Genomic DNA, 22,023 nt, shown 5'->3' with positions numbered 1-22,023 from the left:
AGATTGAGACTACCACCTCCTACAAAAGGGTATCAGCAATGTAGCCATAGATAAGTACAGTGCTCCTCTTAATGGACCAGGAAAACACTACCTAAATCACTTAGAAATTTTTATTTATCTATTAGGGCTTCAAACATCAATGTTCATCTCAATTTATGTGAATAAGTGTGCATGAATAAACACAACGAAGAGACAGTAATGAGCCAACAGTATTAAGAATGGAAATTAAATGAAACTAAATCTCTGAGAGACTACATTGAGAAAGACATGTCATTATTGCAAAAACTCCATATTGTTATAAAACTAACATGAGCATAAAGATCCAGGGTATGAGACATAAATAGGACATTTCCATTTACATACTAATAAGAACAAAGATACTTTCTTTCCACGTAGGTTTATAATAGTAAGAAGAAGCCAATCTCCATTTATTCCTGCCTCTCTCATTCTTTAGTTAAATCTCTTTTCTTATTTTCCAAATACTGGAACATCCACACTTAGTGAGTCTTGTCTTGCTGTATTTTATATACACACACACACACACACACACACACACGCACACACGCGTGCACACACACACACACACACACACACACATTATTATCTTACTCCTCTAATTTTAACACCAAAACCTTAAGATAAACAGAAATTCCTGGGCCTTAGGCAGCTTCCTTCAATAATCTTAATTTCTACCAAATGGAACTCTTCTGCATTACTGATTTTTATTTTGCACATATGAGTGTGGTGTCAACCCCCAGGAGTCTCTATTTAGGTCCATTAATTAGGCTGTAAGCACCTTGAAGACAAGGGTCATGTCTTATTCTGCTTTGTATTTACAGGGCTTGGCACAAAGTAGGCCCTCCATAAACTATCTGTGAATCAAAGGAAGGATCATAAATGGCCTTTCTAAAATCTCTGGCCCTATCCAGATATTTTAGCTCTGCAAATTTCTGCATTTTATTTTCTTCAGGTGAGACTGCAAACATAATTGTGTCTGTGCTGTTAATGCTAATTAAACACAATGCTTCACAGTTAAGTGGGAGAAAATTTTCCTTCCCACTGAAGATTTTCTATGTTTGTACCATGGTTTAGGCAGTTTTAAAGGGGAATAAAATAAAGAGCAAGAGTGCTTCTGGAATAAATTACTATTATAACTGAAAAATATGCAGTTTTTCCAATTTACCTTTGAACAGTATATTCTGATTTAAATGAAAACTTAAGATTTCAGTCAAAGATGTAAAGTTGTTTAATCAAGCTAACACAGGAGAATAAACAGAAGTAGGGAAATCATTGGTCAGTTCTAAATTCTCTTCAAAATACAAAAAATAACATATCTCATTTTATTTTTTATTTTACTTTAAAATGTCTTAAACATAAATATATGGAAAGATATACACTAAATGAAAGTGTTAGGGGAAGAAATGCATATTTTTCAATTTTTCTGTATAAACCAAACTTAAAGAATAAAAGTATTTCTTTTATGATGGAGAAAACATTTTTAAATAAAGAGAATAAATCATTAAAAGCAAGATATCAGTATTCATAACAAAAATTTTTCAAAAGTCTATTCTAACATTAGCAACAAAACTCAGTAAAAGGTTACAACTTTTCCTCTAGCATACAATCGACAAAATGGAAATAAGAACCAAAAATACTTTTAAAGAACCTACATGCCCGTTGACAGACGAATGGATAAAGAAGATGTGGTACATATATACAATGGAATATTAGCCATAAAAAGGAAATTGGGTCATTTGTAGAGATGTGGATGGATCTAGAGACTGTCCTACAGAGTGAAGTAAGTCAGAAAGAGAAAAACAAATATCGTATATTAACACATATATGTGGAACCTAGAAAAATGGTACAGATGAACCAGTTTGTAGGGCAGAAATAGAGACACAGATGTAGAGAACAAACGTATGGACACCAAGGGGGGAAAGTGGCAGCGGGGGGCAGTGGTGGTGTGATGAATTCGGAGATTGGGATTGACATATAGACACTAATATGTATAAAATAGATAACTAATAAGAACCTGCTGTATAAAAAAAAATAAAATTCAAAACTTCAAAAAAATAGTTATTAAAAAAATTTTAAGCTACAAATTAAACCTATAAAAAATAAATGTTCAATTTATTACGTTAGTTTTATTTTTTTAATTTAATTTTACTTTTAATTTTTATTGGAGTATGGTTGATTTACAATGTTAGTTACAGCGTTAGTTTCAGGTGTACAGCAAAGTGAATCAGTTATACATATACATGTATCCACTCTTTTTTAGATTCTTTCCCCATATATGCCATTACAGAGTACTGAGTAGAGTTCCCTGTGCTATATAGTAGGTCCTTATTAGTTATCTATTTTATATATAGTAGTGTGTATATTTCCATCCCAAACTCCCAATTTATCCCTCCCAAATTTATATTTATAAACATGAATTTATATTTAATTTACACATATAAATTGCACTGAAGGCCCTCAGTGATCTCATCCCAAGTTACTTTGCCTGCTTTATCTCCATATACTTCCATTCAATACAAAATAAATCAGATTCTCTTATATACCCAATGTTTTTCCACATATATTTTTTGCATTTTCTGAGTACCTATCTTTTAAAATCTGGGCTGTAAATGCTTCTTCCCTGGGAGGTTTATCTTAGCTTGTACCCCAAAGAAGGAAGAAGGAAAAATAATTCTTCCTTCCTCTGAACTCTCCTATGCCGCATTTTAATATTTTTCATGTGTGTTATTTATAAACTTTCTTAATGTTTTTACTGCCCTGAAAACTCTGTAAGATCCTTGGGACCAAGAATGTCTTATCCATCTGAATATCCCACACAAGTGACTAGTGGAGGCTTCTGTTCATAATCAGTGGTCAACAAATATTTGTTGAATAAATTAATCAACACTGGTAGAAACTGAAATACAGATCTAAACAAAAGAGAAAAAAATAAATGGCTTAGGATTCATGTCCCATCAATTTATTAATCATAATGACTTTCAAATTAATTCAAATACACAGAGGATTAGAAACATAAATATATAATAGGCTGTTTTAGCTTGTATAAACACTCATTAGATTGAGTTGAAAATGAGATTTAACACACACTGTTCTAAGTTTCTGAGAAGAGCACAGCATACTGAAGCCATTCAAACAAGAATGGGAATTACACAGTTCAGTGGTGAGACTAAAGTATTCTGATATGTCAGAGTAGGTGCCTATCTCAGTCTGCTGAAAACAGTATTAGGAAACCAGCTTGAGAAGCATAACCCTGCTGCTAAAAATGATAAGGTTTTAATTGCTATCTTTGCATCACAGTTATAAAAGTGAAAACACATTTGAAATGAAATCTTTGAAATAACTCGGCATACTCAGATATCAGCAAAGCAGTCATTTCCCTTTTGTCACAGTGCCTTAGATAGATTAAGCCCTCATCATTAGACAATTTTCAGTGTAGCCAACAGGAATATTTCTACTGCAAACGAGTTGCAGAGAAAATGAGTGAAATCAATACGGGTCTTTTTAACGTAAGCGTTCTTTAAAAATGAACAATTGAAGGAAAAAAAATCAGACAACTTACTTGCATATAAACAACCATGGTTTTTACATGCTAATATCTCCCAATGAGGAACACAATCAGTGGTGAAATAGGAAGCAAACCAATAGGTAACAAAAATACACAAAACCAGTGTATTAATTTGCTTATTTTTAATGGATAACATACTAAAAATTCTCAAGTCATCACTGAGCAGGAAAAGGGCAAAGAAAATATGAAACAGCTGATAATCCAAAAAGAAAAACTTATCTGACTTTAACAGGCATTAAGTAATTTTTACTATACTGACCTTGCAAATACTGTTAGGTTATCACATCTTAAAACACTGTTAAAGAGTGAAAGGGTACAGGGAAAAACCAGGGACCTGATGTCATTGATAGTGCAGTGACTGACAGAAAATGTTTCTTTAGCATAATAAATGTATTTCATGTGTATTAGCACTTATTGGATCATGTAACACCAAGGACATAATTGGCATAAAAACCAAAATCTTTAAATGGTCTACAAATCATTTTATGATCTGATGCCCACCCAGCTCACCAGCCGCATTTCGTGTGACTCACTCTGGAACTCTGCCTTACTATAATTCCTTAGCATTCCAGGATCCTCACTCAGGGCCTCTGTATATGCTGTTCTCTCTTACTTATCTACTCTCCCCGTACCCCTATGTTCATTCTTTCGGCTATTTTTCTCATTCTGCTACTCAATCTTCTTAGTACATATCATATCTGGATAAAATAATTAATTACATAATAGTTGTTTAATTCCACTCTTCTCCATTGAAAACTATTCCATGAAAGCAAGGTCCATAACTGTCTTATTCAGTTAAAATGTCTCTGACATGGAGCAGACAAAAAACATTCAACAAGTGTTTAGACAACTCAATGAATACCTAAATATATGAATATACACACACAAACACACAGACATTACATAAAATATACCTTCATTAAATCTTAACATAAACTATACAACTACTACAAAACTTACTTCATAGAATCTTAGCATTTTAGAATTGTGAAGGACCTTAGAGATCGCATAATCATCTTTCAGATAAGAAAATAAGGGCCAGAGAGAATAAATGAGCAGTTTAAGGTCACACACAGCTAATTAGTTGTAGACTAAGACAAGAACCCAGATCTCCTGACTTCTATGGTAGGTACTACTCTATCTCCTCTTTCAGAACTAAATCTTACAGGAATGGGAAAAAACGTATTAACAAATGTCTGTAACTTTGACAGTTTTGTAATAAGACCTTTTTTTAAACTTTTAAAATACTTTGGAAAAGTCTTTCCTATTTTGTATCTACATATTAATGTTAAAACTTTCTTTAAATGAAAGTTAAAACTGAAAAAAATGCCTCAGATGGAGGGAATTTCAATTAGACCATTTGTATTCCCACAAAATGTACCATTAATCTAGCAAAGCAAAGATGTTTTAGGATTGCTGTATTCAAATACAGAGCTAATCTTAAGGAAATAAGCGGCAAAGAAGAAAGGTGTAAGAATCGCGCTATAAAAATTCATTCTTTTTTTTTTTACCCTGTGTATGTCCACATTTATTTTTTATTTAAAAAAATTTTTTTAACATCTTTATTAGAGTATAATTGCTTTACAATAGTGTGTTAGTTTCTGCTTTATAACAAAGTGAATCAGTTATACATATACATATGTTCCCATATCTCTTCCCTCTTGCATCTCCCTCCCTCCCACCCTCCCTATCCCACCCCTCTACGTGGTCACAAAGCACCCAGCTGATCTCCCTGTGCTATGCGGTTGCTTCCCACTAGCTGTTTTCCATTTGGTAGTGTATATATGTCCATGCCACTCTCTCACTTTGTCCCAGCTTACCCTTCCCACTGCCCGTATCCTCAAGTCCATCCTCTAGTCGGTCTGCATGTTTATTCCCGTCTTGCCCCTAGGTTCTTCGGACCTTTTTTCTCTTTCTTTTTTTACTTTTATTTATTTATTTATTTTAATTTTTTTTTAATTTAGATTCCATATATATGTGTTAGCATACGGTATTTGTTTTTCTCTTTCTGACTTACTTCACTTTGTATGACAGTCTCTAGGTCCATCCACCTCACAATAAAAATTCATTCTTTTATGCAAAAAGTTTTACCTTTGATTTGCAACAATCTTTAACCTTAATACTATAAACTCTAAAATAAATAGACTAATTAGACCTCCCAAATGATCAACATTCGTGATTTTAAATGCAGAAAGAATTTAAACTAAATTGTGACCTCAGTCTTCACACCATTATATTTTAAAAGGAGAAACCTTGACTTACCATTACCAACATCCTATTATCTGACAAGTACTAATTAGTTGTATGGTTCTATTCTATTTTAATGAATACCTATTTAAAATATATTTCAAAAGCAGAAGACACCTTTCATATCAGTTAGGAAAAAAAATAATATCTAATATATCATACATGTTTTATAGATAAATGTACATGTTTTGCTAACTCATTATATTATAAACCTTTTATATTATTTTTCAGGTAAGAATTTAATAAATACAAGAATGTTAAGGAAGGATAAAGATAAAAACATATTTAAAATATAAGCAAACAGATCCCTAATATTCAATACCATGTATTTATTTTTAAAACACTTCTCTAAGACGTCCAAGATACGTTGTGAAATAAAGCAATTTACAAAACATGGATTGTATGATGTCATTTGGTAGAAAATGTACATATATGTTTATATGTATATAAAGATACATACATACATATGTAAGTATACATATATACACACATATATAAAAGCTGGAAGGATACCAAAAAAAGAAAAAGACATAGCAGTGGTTTTATCTAATAATGGGAGTAGGTAATGAGAGTGGGTTCAGAGGGAGTGGGGCAGCTTTTGCTTTTCTGGTTATGCCCTTCCATGCTGCTTAAATGCTTTTAAAACCATGGCCACACAAGAAGAACAAAATCTTCTAAGGCAAACATTTCCAAGACCTAATTCAAGTCCACAATATCTCCTTAAGGCAGGACAAAAATACAGTCGTGGAGACAGAGCAGCTTCTGTACTTACTACAAGGTTAGCTTTAGAATAACTGTACTACTGACCATCAGGACAGAGGGTTACTAATGGCTCAAACGATAAACGTATATGGAAGCACTTTGCAATCTGTAAAGTTCCATACAAATATAATACGATATTCTCAATAAAAGATTAGTAATATAATATATAAAAGATTAGTACCATATTTTAGTAAAAGATTCCAAAAACCTGATTAAGCATTAGAAGCTAGCTTTAATAGATGTTTGAAAAATAAACAAATGTGTTTTGTTGCCTAAACTTAAGCAAACTCTAACAGCCTCTTAAGTATGGCCTTTGCTATCGAACTATGTAAAATAAAGGACAGAAAAAGGAACAGAAAAGTAAGTTCTTTAATCTCCTTACATCACTAGAAATTAGAATTTACGATCTCTTTATATCATTTCACTTCAAAACATCCAAACATGCCAGCCAGAAGAGCTCTTTAATTATGAACCCCTCCAAAAACAAACACACACATTCATATGCACACACAGATACACAGTCAGAGATACCCAGGACTAATGAGGAGGAAGGAAGTATAAGATAAACAGAGATCCATGCACTAAGGTAAAAAAAAAATTAATATATGCATAATAAATGTAATACACACAAACCTCTCTAATAGCAACTCTACCTAGAACATTTCCTCCAAAGATTCTTTTGTATTGTCTTTGTAAAATGTTTCAAAAAATTCTTTAAGAAGATTAAAACATTACATTCATATTAGCACTTGACTCTCATGAACATAAAACTTTTCTAAAAATAATACAGGAAGATTTTTGTAAGATACGAAATTCTAATATCAGATCATTATTATTTCTGTGGAGTTCCATATTAACTCAACTATATACTGCGATAGAATCATGAAATTGGGCCTTTAAAAAGCAGTTCTTGATGATCATATGTTCATGGATCTCTTTGAGAATGAGGTAAGAGTTACAGACGGCCTCCTCAGAGGGGAAAAAAAATACATAAATACATTTACATACACTTTTAGTTGATTGAAGAACGCTTTTTGGCTACCTACACCCTGTTGGGGATTCACTGGAGACCCGAGCACCCTAGGGTCTCATCTTCATCTATAAACTATAGGCCCTTTCATAAAAATGAAGCAGGCTTTAGTTTTATTGCCAGTTGACTCTTAAAACAGGATGCTAAAACCTCTTCCTGATCATGCATTAAAATCAACTTTTCTCCCCTGAAGGAAACTGAAGCACAGAGTGTAACGTCGTACTTATTAAAAAAAATATCAGGAGCGAAGAAAAGAAAGGTAACTTTAATGATCTTAGCAAATTGAAAGGAAGTAGGCTATTATTTCCTGGCCCAGGTCCTTGAAATCTCTAAAACTGTTAAAAGTGGACTTCTTTACAGAAAGGAAAGAGTTCATCTTAAATAACATGAAACTACATTTCATGTATATTTCAAATATTCTATAACCCATGAAAACTAAATATTACTAATTCAATGTACTATCGCAAAACTTGCCTATGCATACCTAACAGCCTGAAGAATGAGAAAGCTGTTAATACACTGATTTGGGGTTTTATTGGTTTGTTTTGAAGGATGGGCAGCCAGAGAAAATATCTGTTATAACTTAGTATCCACACGCAAATTAGTCATTAAACTGATTTTTTTCATTTTCCCCTATCTCATCAAAGTATTATAATAGAGAAATTGTTTTCTAGATCAAGGGAAAAATATGTAAGTTATTTTTCTAAATAAGTGTATCTTTCCCTGTTAAACATCTACTTAGCATTCTCACTTTCATTCCTCTCTCTCCCTCCCTCTCACTCTCATCATTTCTGAGGAATATCTTCCTTAAAAAATGGCATGGGGAGAAAGCAGAAGCAAGAACTACAATCCTGTAGCCTGTGGAAAAAAACCACATTCACGGAAATACAGACAAGTTGAAAAGGCAGAGAGCTATGTACCAGATGAAGGAACAAGACAAAACCCCAGAAAAACAACTAAATGAAGTGGAGACAGGCAACCTTCCAGAAAAAGAATTCAGAATAATGATAGTGAAGATGATCCAGGACCTCGGAAAAAGAATGGAGGCAAAGATCGAGAAGATGCAAGAAATGTTTAACAAAGACCTAGAAGAATTAAAAAACAAACAAACAGAGATGAACAATACAATAACTGAAATGAAAACTACACTAGAAGGAATCAATAGCAGAATAACTGAGACAGAAGAACGGATAAGTGACCTGGAAGACAGACTGGTGGAATTCACTGCTGCAGAACAGAATAAAGAAAAAAGAATGAAAAGAAATGAAGACAGCCTAAGAGACCTCTGGGACAACATTAAACACAACAACATTCACCTTATAGGGGTCCCAGAAGGAGAAGAGAGAGAGAAAGGACCCGAGAAAATATTTGAAGAGATTATAGTAGAAAACTTCCCTAACATTGGAAAAGAAATAGCCACCCAAGTCCAGGATGTGAAGCGAGTCACATACAGGATAAACCCAAGGAGAAACATGCCAAGAAACATAGTAATCAAATTGGCAAAAATTAAAGACAAAGAAAAATTACTGAAAGCAGCAAGGGAAAAACGACAAATAACATACAAGAACTCCTATAAAGTTAACAGCTGATTTCTCAGCAGAAACTCTACAAGCGAGAAGGGAGTGGCATGATATACTTAAAGTGATGAAAGGGAAGAACCTATAACCAAGATTACTCTACCCAGCAAGGATCTCATTCAGATTTGATGGAGATATCAAAAGCTTTACAGACAAGCAAAAGCTAAAAGAATTCAGCACCACCAAACCAGTTCTACAACAAATGCTAAAGGAACTTCTCTAAGTGGGAAACACAAGAGAAGAAAAGGACCTACAAAAACAAACCCAAAACAATTAACAAAATGGTCACAGGAACATACATGTCGATAATTACCTTAAACGTGAATGGATTAAATGCTCCAACCAAAAGACACAGGCTTGCCGAATGGATACAAAAACACGACCCATATATATGCTGTCTACAAACAGACCCACGTCGGACCTAGGGACACATACAGACTGAAAGTGAGGGGATGAGATAACATATTCCATGCAAATGGAAATCAAAAGAAAGCTGGAGTAGCATTACTCATAACAGATAAAATAGACTTTAAAATAAAGAATGTCACAAGAGACAAGGAAGGACACTACATAATGATCAAGGGATCAATCCAAGAAGAAGATATAACAATTATAAATATATATGCACCCAACATAGGAGCACCTCAATACATAAGGCAACTGCTAACAGCTAAAAAAGAGGAAATCGACATTAACACAATAATAGTGGGGGATTTCAACAACTCACTTACACCAATGGACAGATCATCCAAACAGAAATTAATAAGGAAACACAAGTTTTAAATGACAGAATAGACCAGATAGATTTAATTGATATGTATAGGACATGCCATCCAAAAACAGCAGATTACACTTTCTTCTCCAGTACACATGGAACATTCTCTAGGATAGATCACATCTTGGGTCACAAATCAAGCCTCAGTAAATTTAAGAAAATCGAAATCATATCAAGCATCTTTTCTGGCCACAGCGCTATGAGATTAGAAATGAATTACAGGGAAAATAACGTAAATAACACAAACGCATGGAGGCTAAAAAATACGTTACTAAATAACCAAGAAATCACTGAAGAAATCAAAGAGGAAATCAAAAAATACCTAGAGACAAATGACAATGAAAACACGACGATCCAAAACCTATGGGATGCAACAAAAGCAGTTCTAAGAGGGAAGTTTATAGCTATACAAGCCTACCTCAAGAAACAAGAAAAATCTCAGTAAACAATCTAATCTTACACCTAAAGGAACTAGAGAAAGAAGAACAAACAAAACCCAAAGATAGCAGAAGGAAAGAAATCATAAATCTGGACAAGATGAAAAGACAACCCTCAGAATGGGAGAAAATATTTGCAAACGAATCAACGTACAAAGGATTAATCTCCAAAATATATAAACAGCTCATGCAGCTCAGTATTAAAGAAACAAACAACCCAATCCAAAAATGGGCAGAAGACCTAAATAGACATCTCTCCAAAGAAGACATACAGATGGCCAAGAAGCACATGAAAAGCTGCTCAACATCACTAATTATCAGAGAAATGCAAATCAAAACTACAATGAGGTATCACCTCACACCAGTTAGAATGGGCATCATCAGAAAATCTACAGACAATAAATGCTGGAGAAGGTGTGGAGAAAAGGGAACCCTCTTGCACTGTTGGTGGGAATGTAGATTGATACAGCCACTATGGAGAACAGTATGGAGTTTCCTTAAAAAACTAAGAATAGAATTAACATATGATCTAGCAGTCCCACTACTGGGCATATACCCAGAGAAAACCATAATTGAAAAGAAAACATGCACCCCAATGTTCATTGCAGCACTATTTACAATAGCCAGGTCATGGAAGCAACCTAAATGCCCATCGACAGACGAATGGATAAAGAAGATGTGGTACATATATACAATGGAATATTACTCAGCCATAAAAAGGAACAAAATTGAGTCATTTGTTGAGACGTGGGTGGATCTAAAGACTGTCATACAGAGTGAAGTAAGTCAGAAAGAGAAAAACAAATATCGTATATTAACGCATGTATGTGGAACCGAGAAAAATAGTACAGATGAACCGGTTTGCAAGGCAGAAGTTGAGACACAGATGTAGAGAAGAGACGTATGGACACCAAGGGGGGAAAACCACGGTGGGGTGGGGATGGTGGTGTGCTGAATTGGGGAATTGGGATTGACATGTATACACTGATGTGTATAAAATTGATGACTAATAAGAACCTGCAGTATAAACAAACAAATAAGACAACTAATATAAACTTTCTTTGGGTTATTTGTATGGAAATATATTAATATAAATGTTTCAGACATTACATGAAATTTCTAAAAATCTTATATGTTCTGGTATAATGTTATAAGTCATTATTCTAGTTATTACTTTAAAATGTATATCTCAGAAATAACTAAATTTCCTTGTCAATTGCATTATTATGAACTTTCATCAAATCTTTAACCGTGGTCATTTTTAAGTCTTTTGTCATTTACAGATAGTTCTGGGTGTACTCTGATGCTTTTGCAAAAATGTTCCTATAAAAGGCTTTCATCTTCAAGGAATTCATGGAAAAGGCTCTGACAAGTACAGGTTTCTGGTAACTGATTATACTGCTGAACTGAATGAATAAGTATTTTCAGAACTCTAATGGAAAACTGATGAATTCATAAAAGTGCTAACAAAAGATCAAGATGAAAAAAAAATTAATTACATGGGACTAAGTGAACTGATGAGGATAATTATAATTTTTGTGACTTTCTGTTTGAATTAAAAAAAAAAAAATCCCAGAAGGACTCAGAGGCAAAAAATATACAAATCAATTTTCACTGCAACGTAAAGGAGCTGTTACAGTGGAGGATTACTGGACTGAATTTCAATATTATGACATAGTATGAGTGTGTTTTGTGTTTGGTAATTGCAATCATTGTTGCTTATGTTGTGGTCATCCATTTACAATGCTTGGTGTCAGTTTATTTATCTCTTGTAAAAATAAAATACAGTATGTGTGTGTGAAAAAAAAAAAAAAAAAATGGCATGGGGGCTTCCCTGGTGGCGCAGTGGTTGAGAGTCCGCCTGCCGATGCAGGGGACACGGGTTCGTGCCCTGGTCCGGGAAGATCCCACATGCTGCGGAGCGGCTGGGCCCGTGAGCCTGTGCGTCCAGAGCCTGTGCTCCGCAACGGGAGAGGCCACAACAGTGAGAGGCCCGCATACCAAAAAAAAAAAAAAGCATGATTTAGGGACTTATTAAACACTGAATTCTTAATAATTCAGAACTGTCATCATAAACATTAATTATTTTAACAAAGCTGAAATAAAGTCATGCCTTTAAGAGCAAGAAGAATAATAATAAGGAACAATAACAGGCCTTTACTGGAGCCACCCACAAAAGTGCCTCATCAAAATAGCTATGTAGAGATACTGGATCCTACCCTACCTAAACGGCCTCAAGCAGGTATGATTTTGTGTGTGTGTGCGTGTGTGTGTGTGTGTGTGTGTGTGTGTGTGTATGTGTACACATGCTTTATATACTTTATTTCCTAGTCCCCTTACTTGATAAGACTGTCAGATAGTACTTTTTTAGTATACTTGCCTCTAGAACTTCACAGTGCCATACCAACCATATTAAAACTATATCGCATTCAAAGTTTTTAAAATTGCATCGAAAATTAGTCTAGTTATCATTCTGAAGAGAAACAGTCTAATGAACTGTCCTAGGAATTTCTGGACATGAATTGCATGGCAACTATTTGATTTCATGAATTGCATGGCAACTCCTATTTGATTTCTTCAAATTGTGAAGTAAGATTTTAAGATATACCACTGACTTAATAACAGCTTTTCACTGAGAAAAAAAATCACTACACTAATTCTTTTCTTTGTTCAAATTATAAATTAAGAAAAAATTAACTGATTTACCACCTCCTTACAGAAACTTAGCAAAAAACTCCTAGGAGAGAACACAGGCAAAACGTTCTCTGACATAAATTGTACAGTTTTCTTAGGTCAGTTCTCCAAACTACAAACACACACACATATACAACTAATCAATTCTGGGTCAATTCAACAAATGCTTTAGTTTTGGTCTTTATACATCCACAATAGCTTCTGAATTACTGCTAAGGTCTCCTCACTGAGTTCCCTACCTAAAGTCTCCTCCTGGTAGAAGAAAATAAATTTAAAAATAACTTATGAGATAATCAGGGAAATTGGAACACTGACTTGATATTTGATTATATAGAGGAATTACTGTTAAATTATTTAGGCATAATGATGAAATTGTGTTTATTCAAATAGATAGTAAGACACATAGATATACATAGATATGTGTGTATATATACATGAATACATTGATGATATTTCATGGTTTATAAAAGCTGATGTTAATATTTCAGTAGTATAATTGTACTATGGTATGTATTCATTTGTATATATACATATACACATACACATATAATTTTAGGATGCTTTCTCTTTTACATACTGAAATTTTTAGGATTTAAATTATATAATTCCTGATATTTGCCTCAAAATAATCTGTGGCAGTAAAATGAAAAGATGAAACAGATGAAATAAGAGCCTGAATGCTGATAACTGAAGTTAGATATTTGGAATATGGACAGTCGTTATACAATTCTTACCACTTATATATATGTTAGAAATTTTTCATAATAAAAAGTTTAAAGACTAACAAATAAAATATTCCACTAAAAAACTAAGTGCCTACTCTTTGATGTTTCTCCCCAAATCCTCCAGGCAGATTCAGCCTATTGAGGCTGCTATTCCAGTTCTATTATAGTTACCACCATTAAATGATTTTCCATTAGGCTAGAGATAGTGGACTCCATAAGGTCAAGCACTGTGTCTTATTCATTTTGGTTTCTCCAGAGCCTAGCACAGAGTCAAGCAAAATGTCAGCACTTAATAAATGTTTACTGAACCTAAATGAAAAAAGAGACAGAGTACAGACAATCTCATCTGACTGTGCCATTTTGCAGAAACCATTGTTTTTTCCCACGTCATTTACTTGTTAGTAACAACCATAAATCAAAAAGGATTGAAACCATATATCTAATATTCCTGCAACATCATTATAGAAGTACTGTCTAACTCTGAGCAACTTATTTGGAGACTTATCAATGACTCAACAATGTTTTACAGCTATATGCTTCAATATTGTTCAATTACCAAAACTGGTTTTGCAAATATCTAGAGGATCTCCAATTAACATCAAAGATGTTATGAGATTCTTACAGAAAGTTAATTTTAAATCATTTTAATATGCATGCAGAAAAAATCTGTAAGATTATACACCAAACAGTGGTTAATTTCTGGAGATGTGCTGTCCAATACAGTATCAACTAGCCATATGTGGCTATTTAAATTTAATTAAAATGATATTATACAAAGTTTAAAATTTAGTTCCTCAGCTGTACTAGCCATATTTTAAGGGCTCATTGGCCAAATATGACTAGTGGCTACCATATTGACAGCACAGATATAGAACATTTCCATCACCGCAAACAGTTCTACTGGATGGTGCTACTGATTTTACTGTGCTGATCTTGTAACCTGCAACATTGCTAAATTCATGTATTAGCCCTAGTAGCTTTCTTTTGGATTCTTTAAGATTTTCTATATATCAGATCATGTCATCTGAGAAGAGAGATAGTTTTACTTCTTCTTTTACAATTCAGATGTCTTTTATTTCTTTCTTATTTAGTTGCTCTGGCTAGAAGTTCCAGTACAACGTTGAATAACAGTGGTGAAAGCAAGCATCCTTGTCCTGTTCCTAACCTTGGGAGGAATGCTTTCAGTCTTTCACCACTGACTATGATGTTAGCTGTAGGTTTTTCATAACTGATCTTTACTATGTTGAGAAGTTCCCTTCTATTCCTAGTTTTCTGAGTGTTTTGATTATGAAAGTGTGTAGAATTTTTCAAATGCCTTTCCTGCATCAATTAAGATGATCGTTTGTGTTTTTTTCCCTTTGCTCTATTACTGTGATATATTACAATGACTGATTTTCTTATGTTGAACCAAACATCATTTCTGGGATAAATCCCCCTTGGTCATTGTGTTTACTCCTTTTAATATGCTGTTGTGTTTGGTTTGGTATTATCTTGTTGGGGATTTAGCAGGCATTTCTTTTTATAACAATTATAGAAAATATTATAAAAATACAGAGTTATAGCTCATTATTTTTTAGTTAGTGAGAATTATTTTTTAATTAAGTGAAGAGAAAATGTATATATCTTTAAGCTATTCTATTGAACACTAAAAATTAAACTTAAGTGAGAGGAAAAATTGTCCCTTTTTATGTCAATGATAAGTTTTACTAACCTCTTACAAGTGTTCAATTTTAAAGATGTTGCTTTTTTAAGTATAATTTTTTATATACCTACAAATATATAATGAATCACTAAAATATGGCCTATGGGATAAATACAGCATCTTCAATAATTCTAAGCCTACTGCAAAAAAGATAAAGTAATATAAAAATACTTTACCCCTTCATAGAAAACTTTAGCACAGTCCTTTGCTAATTTTCCAAAAAATAATACACTGAGGGTGTTGATATCCGAATTTGAATTTTCTTGTTCTGTGGAGAAACACAGACACACAGAAAAACACTTTAGATATAAAGGTGTTCTAGACAAGAAAATTGATGACAACTAAATTCTAAAAACTATAGATAATTCAAAATATAATTATGAAGAAGAGTAATTAAAACTTACTTCTTTAATATCTTAAATGACCTATCAAATGTCTATTTCTGGCCATGACAGAGTAACAGGGACGGGATTTGCTCTCCGGCCTTAAAGCAACTAGAGAAGTAAGAAAATATATATAAAACAACAGTTTTCAGACACTGGACAACAGTAAGTGCAGGTAAGTGATCTCTTTGAGATGGAAAACAAAGCAATAGCCCCAGCTTACTTCCTGGAAAGAGTTTCCAGGCAGCAGAAAATGGAGGTAAAAATCCAAAGAAAGCCCAACAGCCTCACTGAATTCAGAAGAGTTCAGATTTGAGGACAGCAAGGCAGCTAGAATCTGCATGACATGGTGCTGAAAGGAAGACAGCAGCATAGATAGATAAGAGCGCTCTGGAGATGGGTGCCTTCTGGTCTTTGGTTGAGTACTGATCTACAAAAGCATGGGAGGAAAGGGATTAGAACCACTTGAAAGAAACAGGCAGAACAATTCTGAGACTCACACAGGGCTGTGAACTGTTCTGGTTCCAACCAGCCAGAGTGGAATCCTCATACACAAAACACATAGTAAACTTGTCAGAAGGGCACTTCCTTAGTGATAAGGGCAAATTAGCCCTCAAATAAAGGCTGCTCTAGATCCATCCTACCAAAGCTAACCAAACTGATTCCAAGAGAATTTACAGTATTCCAAAACAAAGACAAATAATATTTAAAGGATTACAAATAAATCCAATATTTGATAATATAAAATTCTAAATGTCCAGGATCCAGTTAAAAAACTGCCAACCATACAGAAAGGAAAAACACGTAAGGATTGGGGGGGGGGCAGGGAATCAATAGAAAAAAACTCAGAAATGACAGTGATGACAGGATTGCCAGAGAAGATTTTGGAACAGTTATTAAAAGTACATGTTCAAGGAAGTAGAAGAAAATAGATGAGGAGAACTGGCAGATATGAAAAAACTCAAGATGAACTTCCAGAGTTGAAAAATATAATATTAGAAGCTAATAGTACACTGATTGGAGTTAACAGCAGATTAACAGACAAGAAATGTTACTGAAAACTGGAAAATAGAGAAAAATTAATGAAAAGAAAGGCCGATTTTAAAGATCAGTAAAATAAATCTCTAGCCAGAATGATCAGAAAAAAAAGTGAGAGAGAGAGAGAAAATAGTCTCAAATTATCAAATCAGTGAAATGGGACACCACTACAGATCCTACCAACATTAAAAGCATATAAAAAGTATATTATGAATGACTTTATGCCAATATATCTGACAACCAAGATGACCTGATAAATTCCCTTAGAAACATAAATTACCAATCACTACAGGAAAAGACAGATTCCTATCATATTTTTCATAAATTTAACAAAATATTAGCAAATCATACCTAGGAATATATAAAAGGATAATACATCAGGCATACCACCTTATCCTGCTCTATTTGTCTACAAACCACATTTCTATCAATTATTACTTTATATAATTATTTGTTGAATTTATTTATTCCCCTACAATGTAAACTCCATGAATGCAAGAACGTTGTTTCGGTCACTGCTATATTCCCTGTACTTAGAACAGTGTCTGATATATATCTGGTTTTCAATAGTTGTAGAAATGTGGTTCAAAGTTTGTTTCCCATTCACTGCTGTAGACCATTCTTTATTCATTCAACTAATTTCAGACTTCAGATGAGATTTACTTTGGTCCCCAAGTATTCTAAACTCTTACCAGGATTATTTAAGGGTTACTAGGAAGAAGAATTCTCCCTCATGTAACTACACTTGGGTAAGAAATAACATGCTGAAAGTAGCATTTTCTTAAAATTTGCTAAGCTGTTTGGGTCACATTAGTGAAACTAGAAGTAGGGGGATGAGTTGGTTATTGTAATAGTCTGGATAGGACGTTAAAGGAATCTGAAGTATAACAGAAGCAATGGGAGAATGGGGAGAGGATAGACTTCGGAGAAAAAAATTTAGAGAGGAAAAGAATAACTTTTCATTCCATAGATTTTTACACTAGAAATGATTTTTGTGCTTATGTGTGTATGTATACATACACAAAGTTACCCATTTCCAGATTACAAGCAAAAAGTTAAGCAGAAATGGTCTTCTTATATACCTTGTAGTCCAATCTTCAAAACAGCTCTTCTGTTTCCACCATAAGTTAAAGAAGAGATAAGTGAGAGTTTTCCCTGAAACGAGAGAAAAACAGTTACACAGAAAAGCCAAAAGAGATTATAATACCAAGATACAAGTAAAAATTAGAATAAATTTTTAAATTTGCTTTATTCATCATTACAAAATACTGGAAAGAATCCAAGTACTGCTATACTGGGGAATGGATAAACAGACTGTGATGGAATTCTAGCAACCAATAAAAAGTAATACTATTGGGCTTCCCTGGTGGCGCAGTGGTTGAGAGTCCGCCTGCCGATGCAGGGGACACGGGTTTGTGCCCCGGTCCGGGAAGATCCCACATGCCACGGAGCGGCTGGGCCCGTGAGCCATGGCCGCTGAGCCTGTGCGTCTGGAGCCTGTGCTTCGCAACGGGAGAGGCCATAACAGTGAGAGGCCCGCATACCGCCAAAAAAAAAAAAAAAAAAGTAATACTATTGATAAACTCAACAACCTGAAGAATCTCAAATGTCTTGAGTGAAAGAAGCCAGAATCGAAAGGCTACCTACTGATACCTGTAACATATAATACTGTACATCAACTATATTTCAATTAAAAAAATAAAAGGCTACATACTGTATGATTCAATTTACATGGCATTCTTGAAAGGCAAGAATACTGTATACTCTCAGAAAACTGGTCAAAAGTGGTTGCCAGGTGGGCTTCCCTGGTGGCGCAGTGGTTGAGAACCCGCCTGCTGATGCAGGGGACACGGGTTCGTGCCCCGGTCCGGGAAGATCCCACGTGCCGCGGAGCGGCTGGGCCCGTGAGCCGTGGCCGCTGAGCCTGCGCATCCGGAGCCTGTGCTCCGCAATGGGAGAGGCCACAACAGTGGGAGGCCTGCGTACCGCAAAAAAAAAAAAAAAAAAAAAAAAAAAAAAAGTGGTTGCCAGGGATTGAAATTAGGGTAGCAGCTGACTCTAAAATTTTTGGGGGGAGGGTGATCATCTGTTCTATAGCTTGATTATGGTTGTAGTTATACGTTTTTATATATCTCTCAAAACTCACAGAACTGTATAGTAAAAACAATGAATTTCACAGTAAAATGTATTTAATAAAATTCAAGAAACATAAATATGTTTCTTGAGATATCTACAGACACGTGCAGGTTAGACAAAGGAATTTAAGAATTCAAACTGACATTTTACTTATATATAAAAGGGTTTATTTTAGTAACACTAATAAAAGTACTAGAATTTAAAAAATATTTCATTTAAATGCTTCTATATCAAACACACAAAATAAGAGAAGAATGATAAAGTTAGATACAGCTCAGTAATAATTAGTATTAATGACTTGTCACAAAGAAAAGGAATCTAATCACAGCACTTTATTAATAAATACAAGTATGCAAGAAACATCATCCGAATCAACCAAATGCAAAATGAGTTTACAAATACTAACAAGCATTTGATTAGGAATTTAAATTCAATGAAGTAGAGAAGACCAACTGTAATACGTAATACTCTATTTCATATGAAACAAAATATAAGGAAAATGGAAAATAAACAAAGGAATAAAAGATAAATGTCTACATGGAGAATATTGATTAGAAGGGCAAAACTGAAGTGTGGCATTATTTCTCCTTCTTTTACTATCAGACCCATTTTATCAGTAAGTCCCTTACCTCCTTCCCAGCATTCTTAACTTTGTCCAAAACTTAAATATACAATAACTAAAATTAAAAATTCACTAAATATGCATACAATATTGGATATAACCCAAAAAAAAGTTCAGTAAACTTAAAGACAGAACAATAGAAATTCCACAATCTGAAAATCCCTCAGCCAAAAAAGAAAACAAAAACAAAATAGTACTGAAGAAAAACAAACTACCTCAGAGACCAGAAGTACAGTATCAAACAGTCCAACATACAAACATACATGTAACCGACATCCAGAAGGAGAAATGAGTAATAATATACTAAAAAAAAAAAAATCCAAGAAACATTAGCCAATAATATCCCTAATTTGATGAACAACATTGACTTGTGGATCCAAGAAGCTCAGTTACCCACAAGCAAGAGAAATTCAAAGAAAAACCACACCTAGGCACTTGACAATCCAACTGCTGAAAACAAAAGACAACTATTCTGAGTTATGAAAATTCTTACCTCGATATATTTCCTGCTATAATCACAACCTGGCTGTAGGTATCTGAAATCTACTTTGTGTAATTTACTTAGCAGATCAACTTCAGGCAGTCCTTTGACTTCTTTTATTAATTCAAGTGGCATATCAGATCTGCTTCACAGTGCCGTGGAAAGCAAATTCAGTTAGGGAAGTTGATAGCTTACTGCTGAAAACACAAAGCCCAGTGTTTTATCCAAAATGTAGTCAATAATTTGCTTTAAGCTTCTTTGATTTAGTTTTGCTTTTCCTTTCCTTTAAGTTAGTCATCACTGTTGGGGGAGAGGGAGGAAGGATGGATTATGCTATAATTTTATTACAGGGATCAATACACGCATCCTCCTAAGGCATTGAAACTTAACCCTTTTTTATTTAGTTTTATATTTAAAGAACTACTTCTAAAAGCCAGTTTTAGGATCTGTACACACTGCACTAGCAATTGCCTTTACCACTGTGCTTTAAAATGTACAAACTATGGGGAAGGGAAGGGAGGTTGAAAAGTTTTGGGTTTGTTTTTTAATCCCTTTGGCAGTTTTAATATTGTGTGGGCAAATTGTGCACGAAAAGCTTATTACTCCAAAATATATCAGTTGCCTCCCCCCCTCCAGCCCCTATGCAATCGAAAGAAACGACTATTGAACTGATGTTAACTTGTGCATTGCAGATTCAATCTTTTTTCTCAAACTTCTTGCCTGGGACACGAACTAGTGTCGATATTTAATTTTAGTGTGTGCCCACCAAGCTTCTCCAAGCCAGCTGGCCGTCTAGAGGGCGGGGGTCCTGCATTAACTCAAGTCAGCTGCTCACAAAACGCCAAGCAAGATGGTCAACACAGCAAGCTCACAAGAAAGACAAGTACGAACAGTTTCTCTGCAATAACTTCTCCAAATTTTTATCTAAACTAAATCAGCCTCTTCATAATACTGGTTCAGGTCCCGACTCACCTTGTACCCAAGCAACGAACTCCAAACGTACTTGGAAATTGACCAGCGCTCTAAACAGAAACCCGGAAGAGTTCAGACTGGCGCGCCCGTGACGTCACACGCACGCTAGCAACCCAGTCCTACGCATGCGTACACAGTCGGTAGGCGGGGGTAATCTGCCCCTTGCTCCTGGGCGCTTGGAAGGACGAGTTGCGAGACGGTTTCCAGGCCTAAAATGCCCTGGAAGTTTCACGGAACACCTAGAGGGTGCGGTACCTGGGGAAGCGTGAGGCGGCTGTACTTCTCCCGCTCCCCGAATTTCCTCCGCTCCCCTTAGCCCCGCCCCGCCTATTTTGTGCAAACCGTGTGGGGGAGGGGTGTGCGGGGCGGTGGGAGACGGGAACGCTATGCTCTGTGGTTCCTAAATCCTGTAGCCAATGAAAAGCCTTTCCAAAACCAGAGCGGGTTTTAAGATTCCGTTTGGTAGGCTGGAAGTTCCTGTGGGCAGGGCCCTTATTTTAGCTTCCATTTCTCTCCCCCTAAAAGGAAGCGCTCAAATGCAGCTTTTACAGTGAAATAATTCCACCAATGAGTAATGCTACTTTTCAGACAGATTTGATTAACCACTTTGTTTATAGGGCTATGATTTTGTGCTATAATTAATGAGACATTGTTAAATGTGAATCCTCTGCTAATTTCTGATTTATGCCTCCAGTCATTTGATTTAAGCGAAACCACCTCAGTCCAAAACTATAATGAAATGAAGAATTACATAAATATTTCCAAGCCTATTGGACTAAAATATCTGCCGTACATATATATTTGCAGGAAGAAATAGCTAACTATATTTAAAGAAAGTATTTTTTTCAGCAGGAAGCA

General features: G+C 34.7%; 1 protein-coding gene across 2 annotated transcripts in view; it reads right to left on the bottom strand.

The window, feature by feature from the left end:
* Positions 1-21,317, bottom strand: part of POT1 (protection of telomeres 1) — an 82,125-nt gene extending 60,808 nt beyond the window's left edge. The window contains exons 1-4 of one of the 2 annotated variants that reach the window (XM_033420370.2): positions 21,166-21,317; positions 20,206-20,493; positions 18,037-18,109; positions 15,710-15,801 (exon numbers count right to left, since the gene is read on the bottom strand). In XM_033420370.2, coding sequence (XP_033276261.1) covers positions 15,710-15,801; positions 18,037-18,109; positions 20,206-20,328 — 288 coding nt within the window. In that variant the 5' untranslated portion in view covers positions 20,329-20,493; positions 21,166-21,317. The remainder of the gene's footprint in view (positions 1-15,709; positions 15,802-18,036; positions 18,110-20,205; positions 20,494-21,165) is intronic. The other variant, XM_004265486.4, reaches the window with a different exon arrangement.
* Positions 21,318-22,023: the final 706 nt, after the last annotated feature.

This window comes from Orcinus orca, chromosome 9 (genome assembly GCF_937001465.1).
Source record: "Orcinus orca chromosome 9, mOrcOrc1.1, whole genome shotgun sequence".
In the NCBI taxonomy this organism is placed as follows: Eukaryota; Metazoa; Chordata; class Mammalia; order Artiodactyla; family Delphinidae; genus Orcinus; species Orcinus orca.
This window is presented reverse-complemented; position numbering and strand designations above follow the sequence as displayed.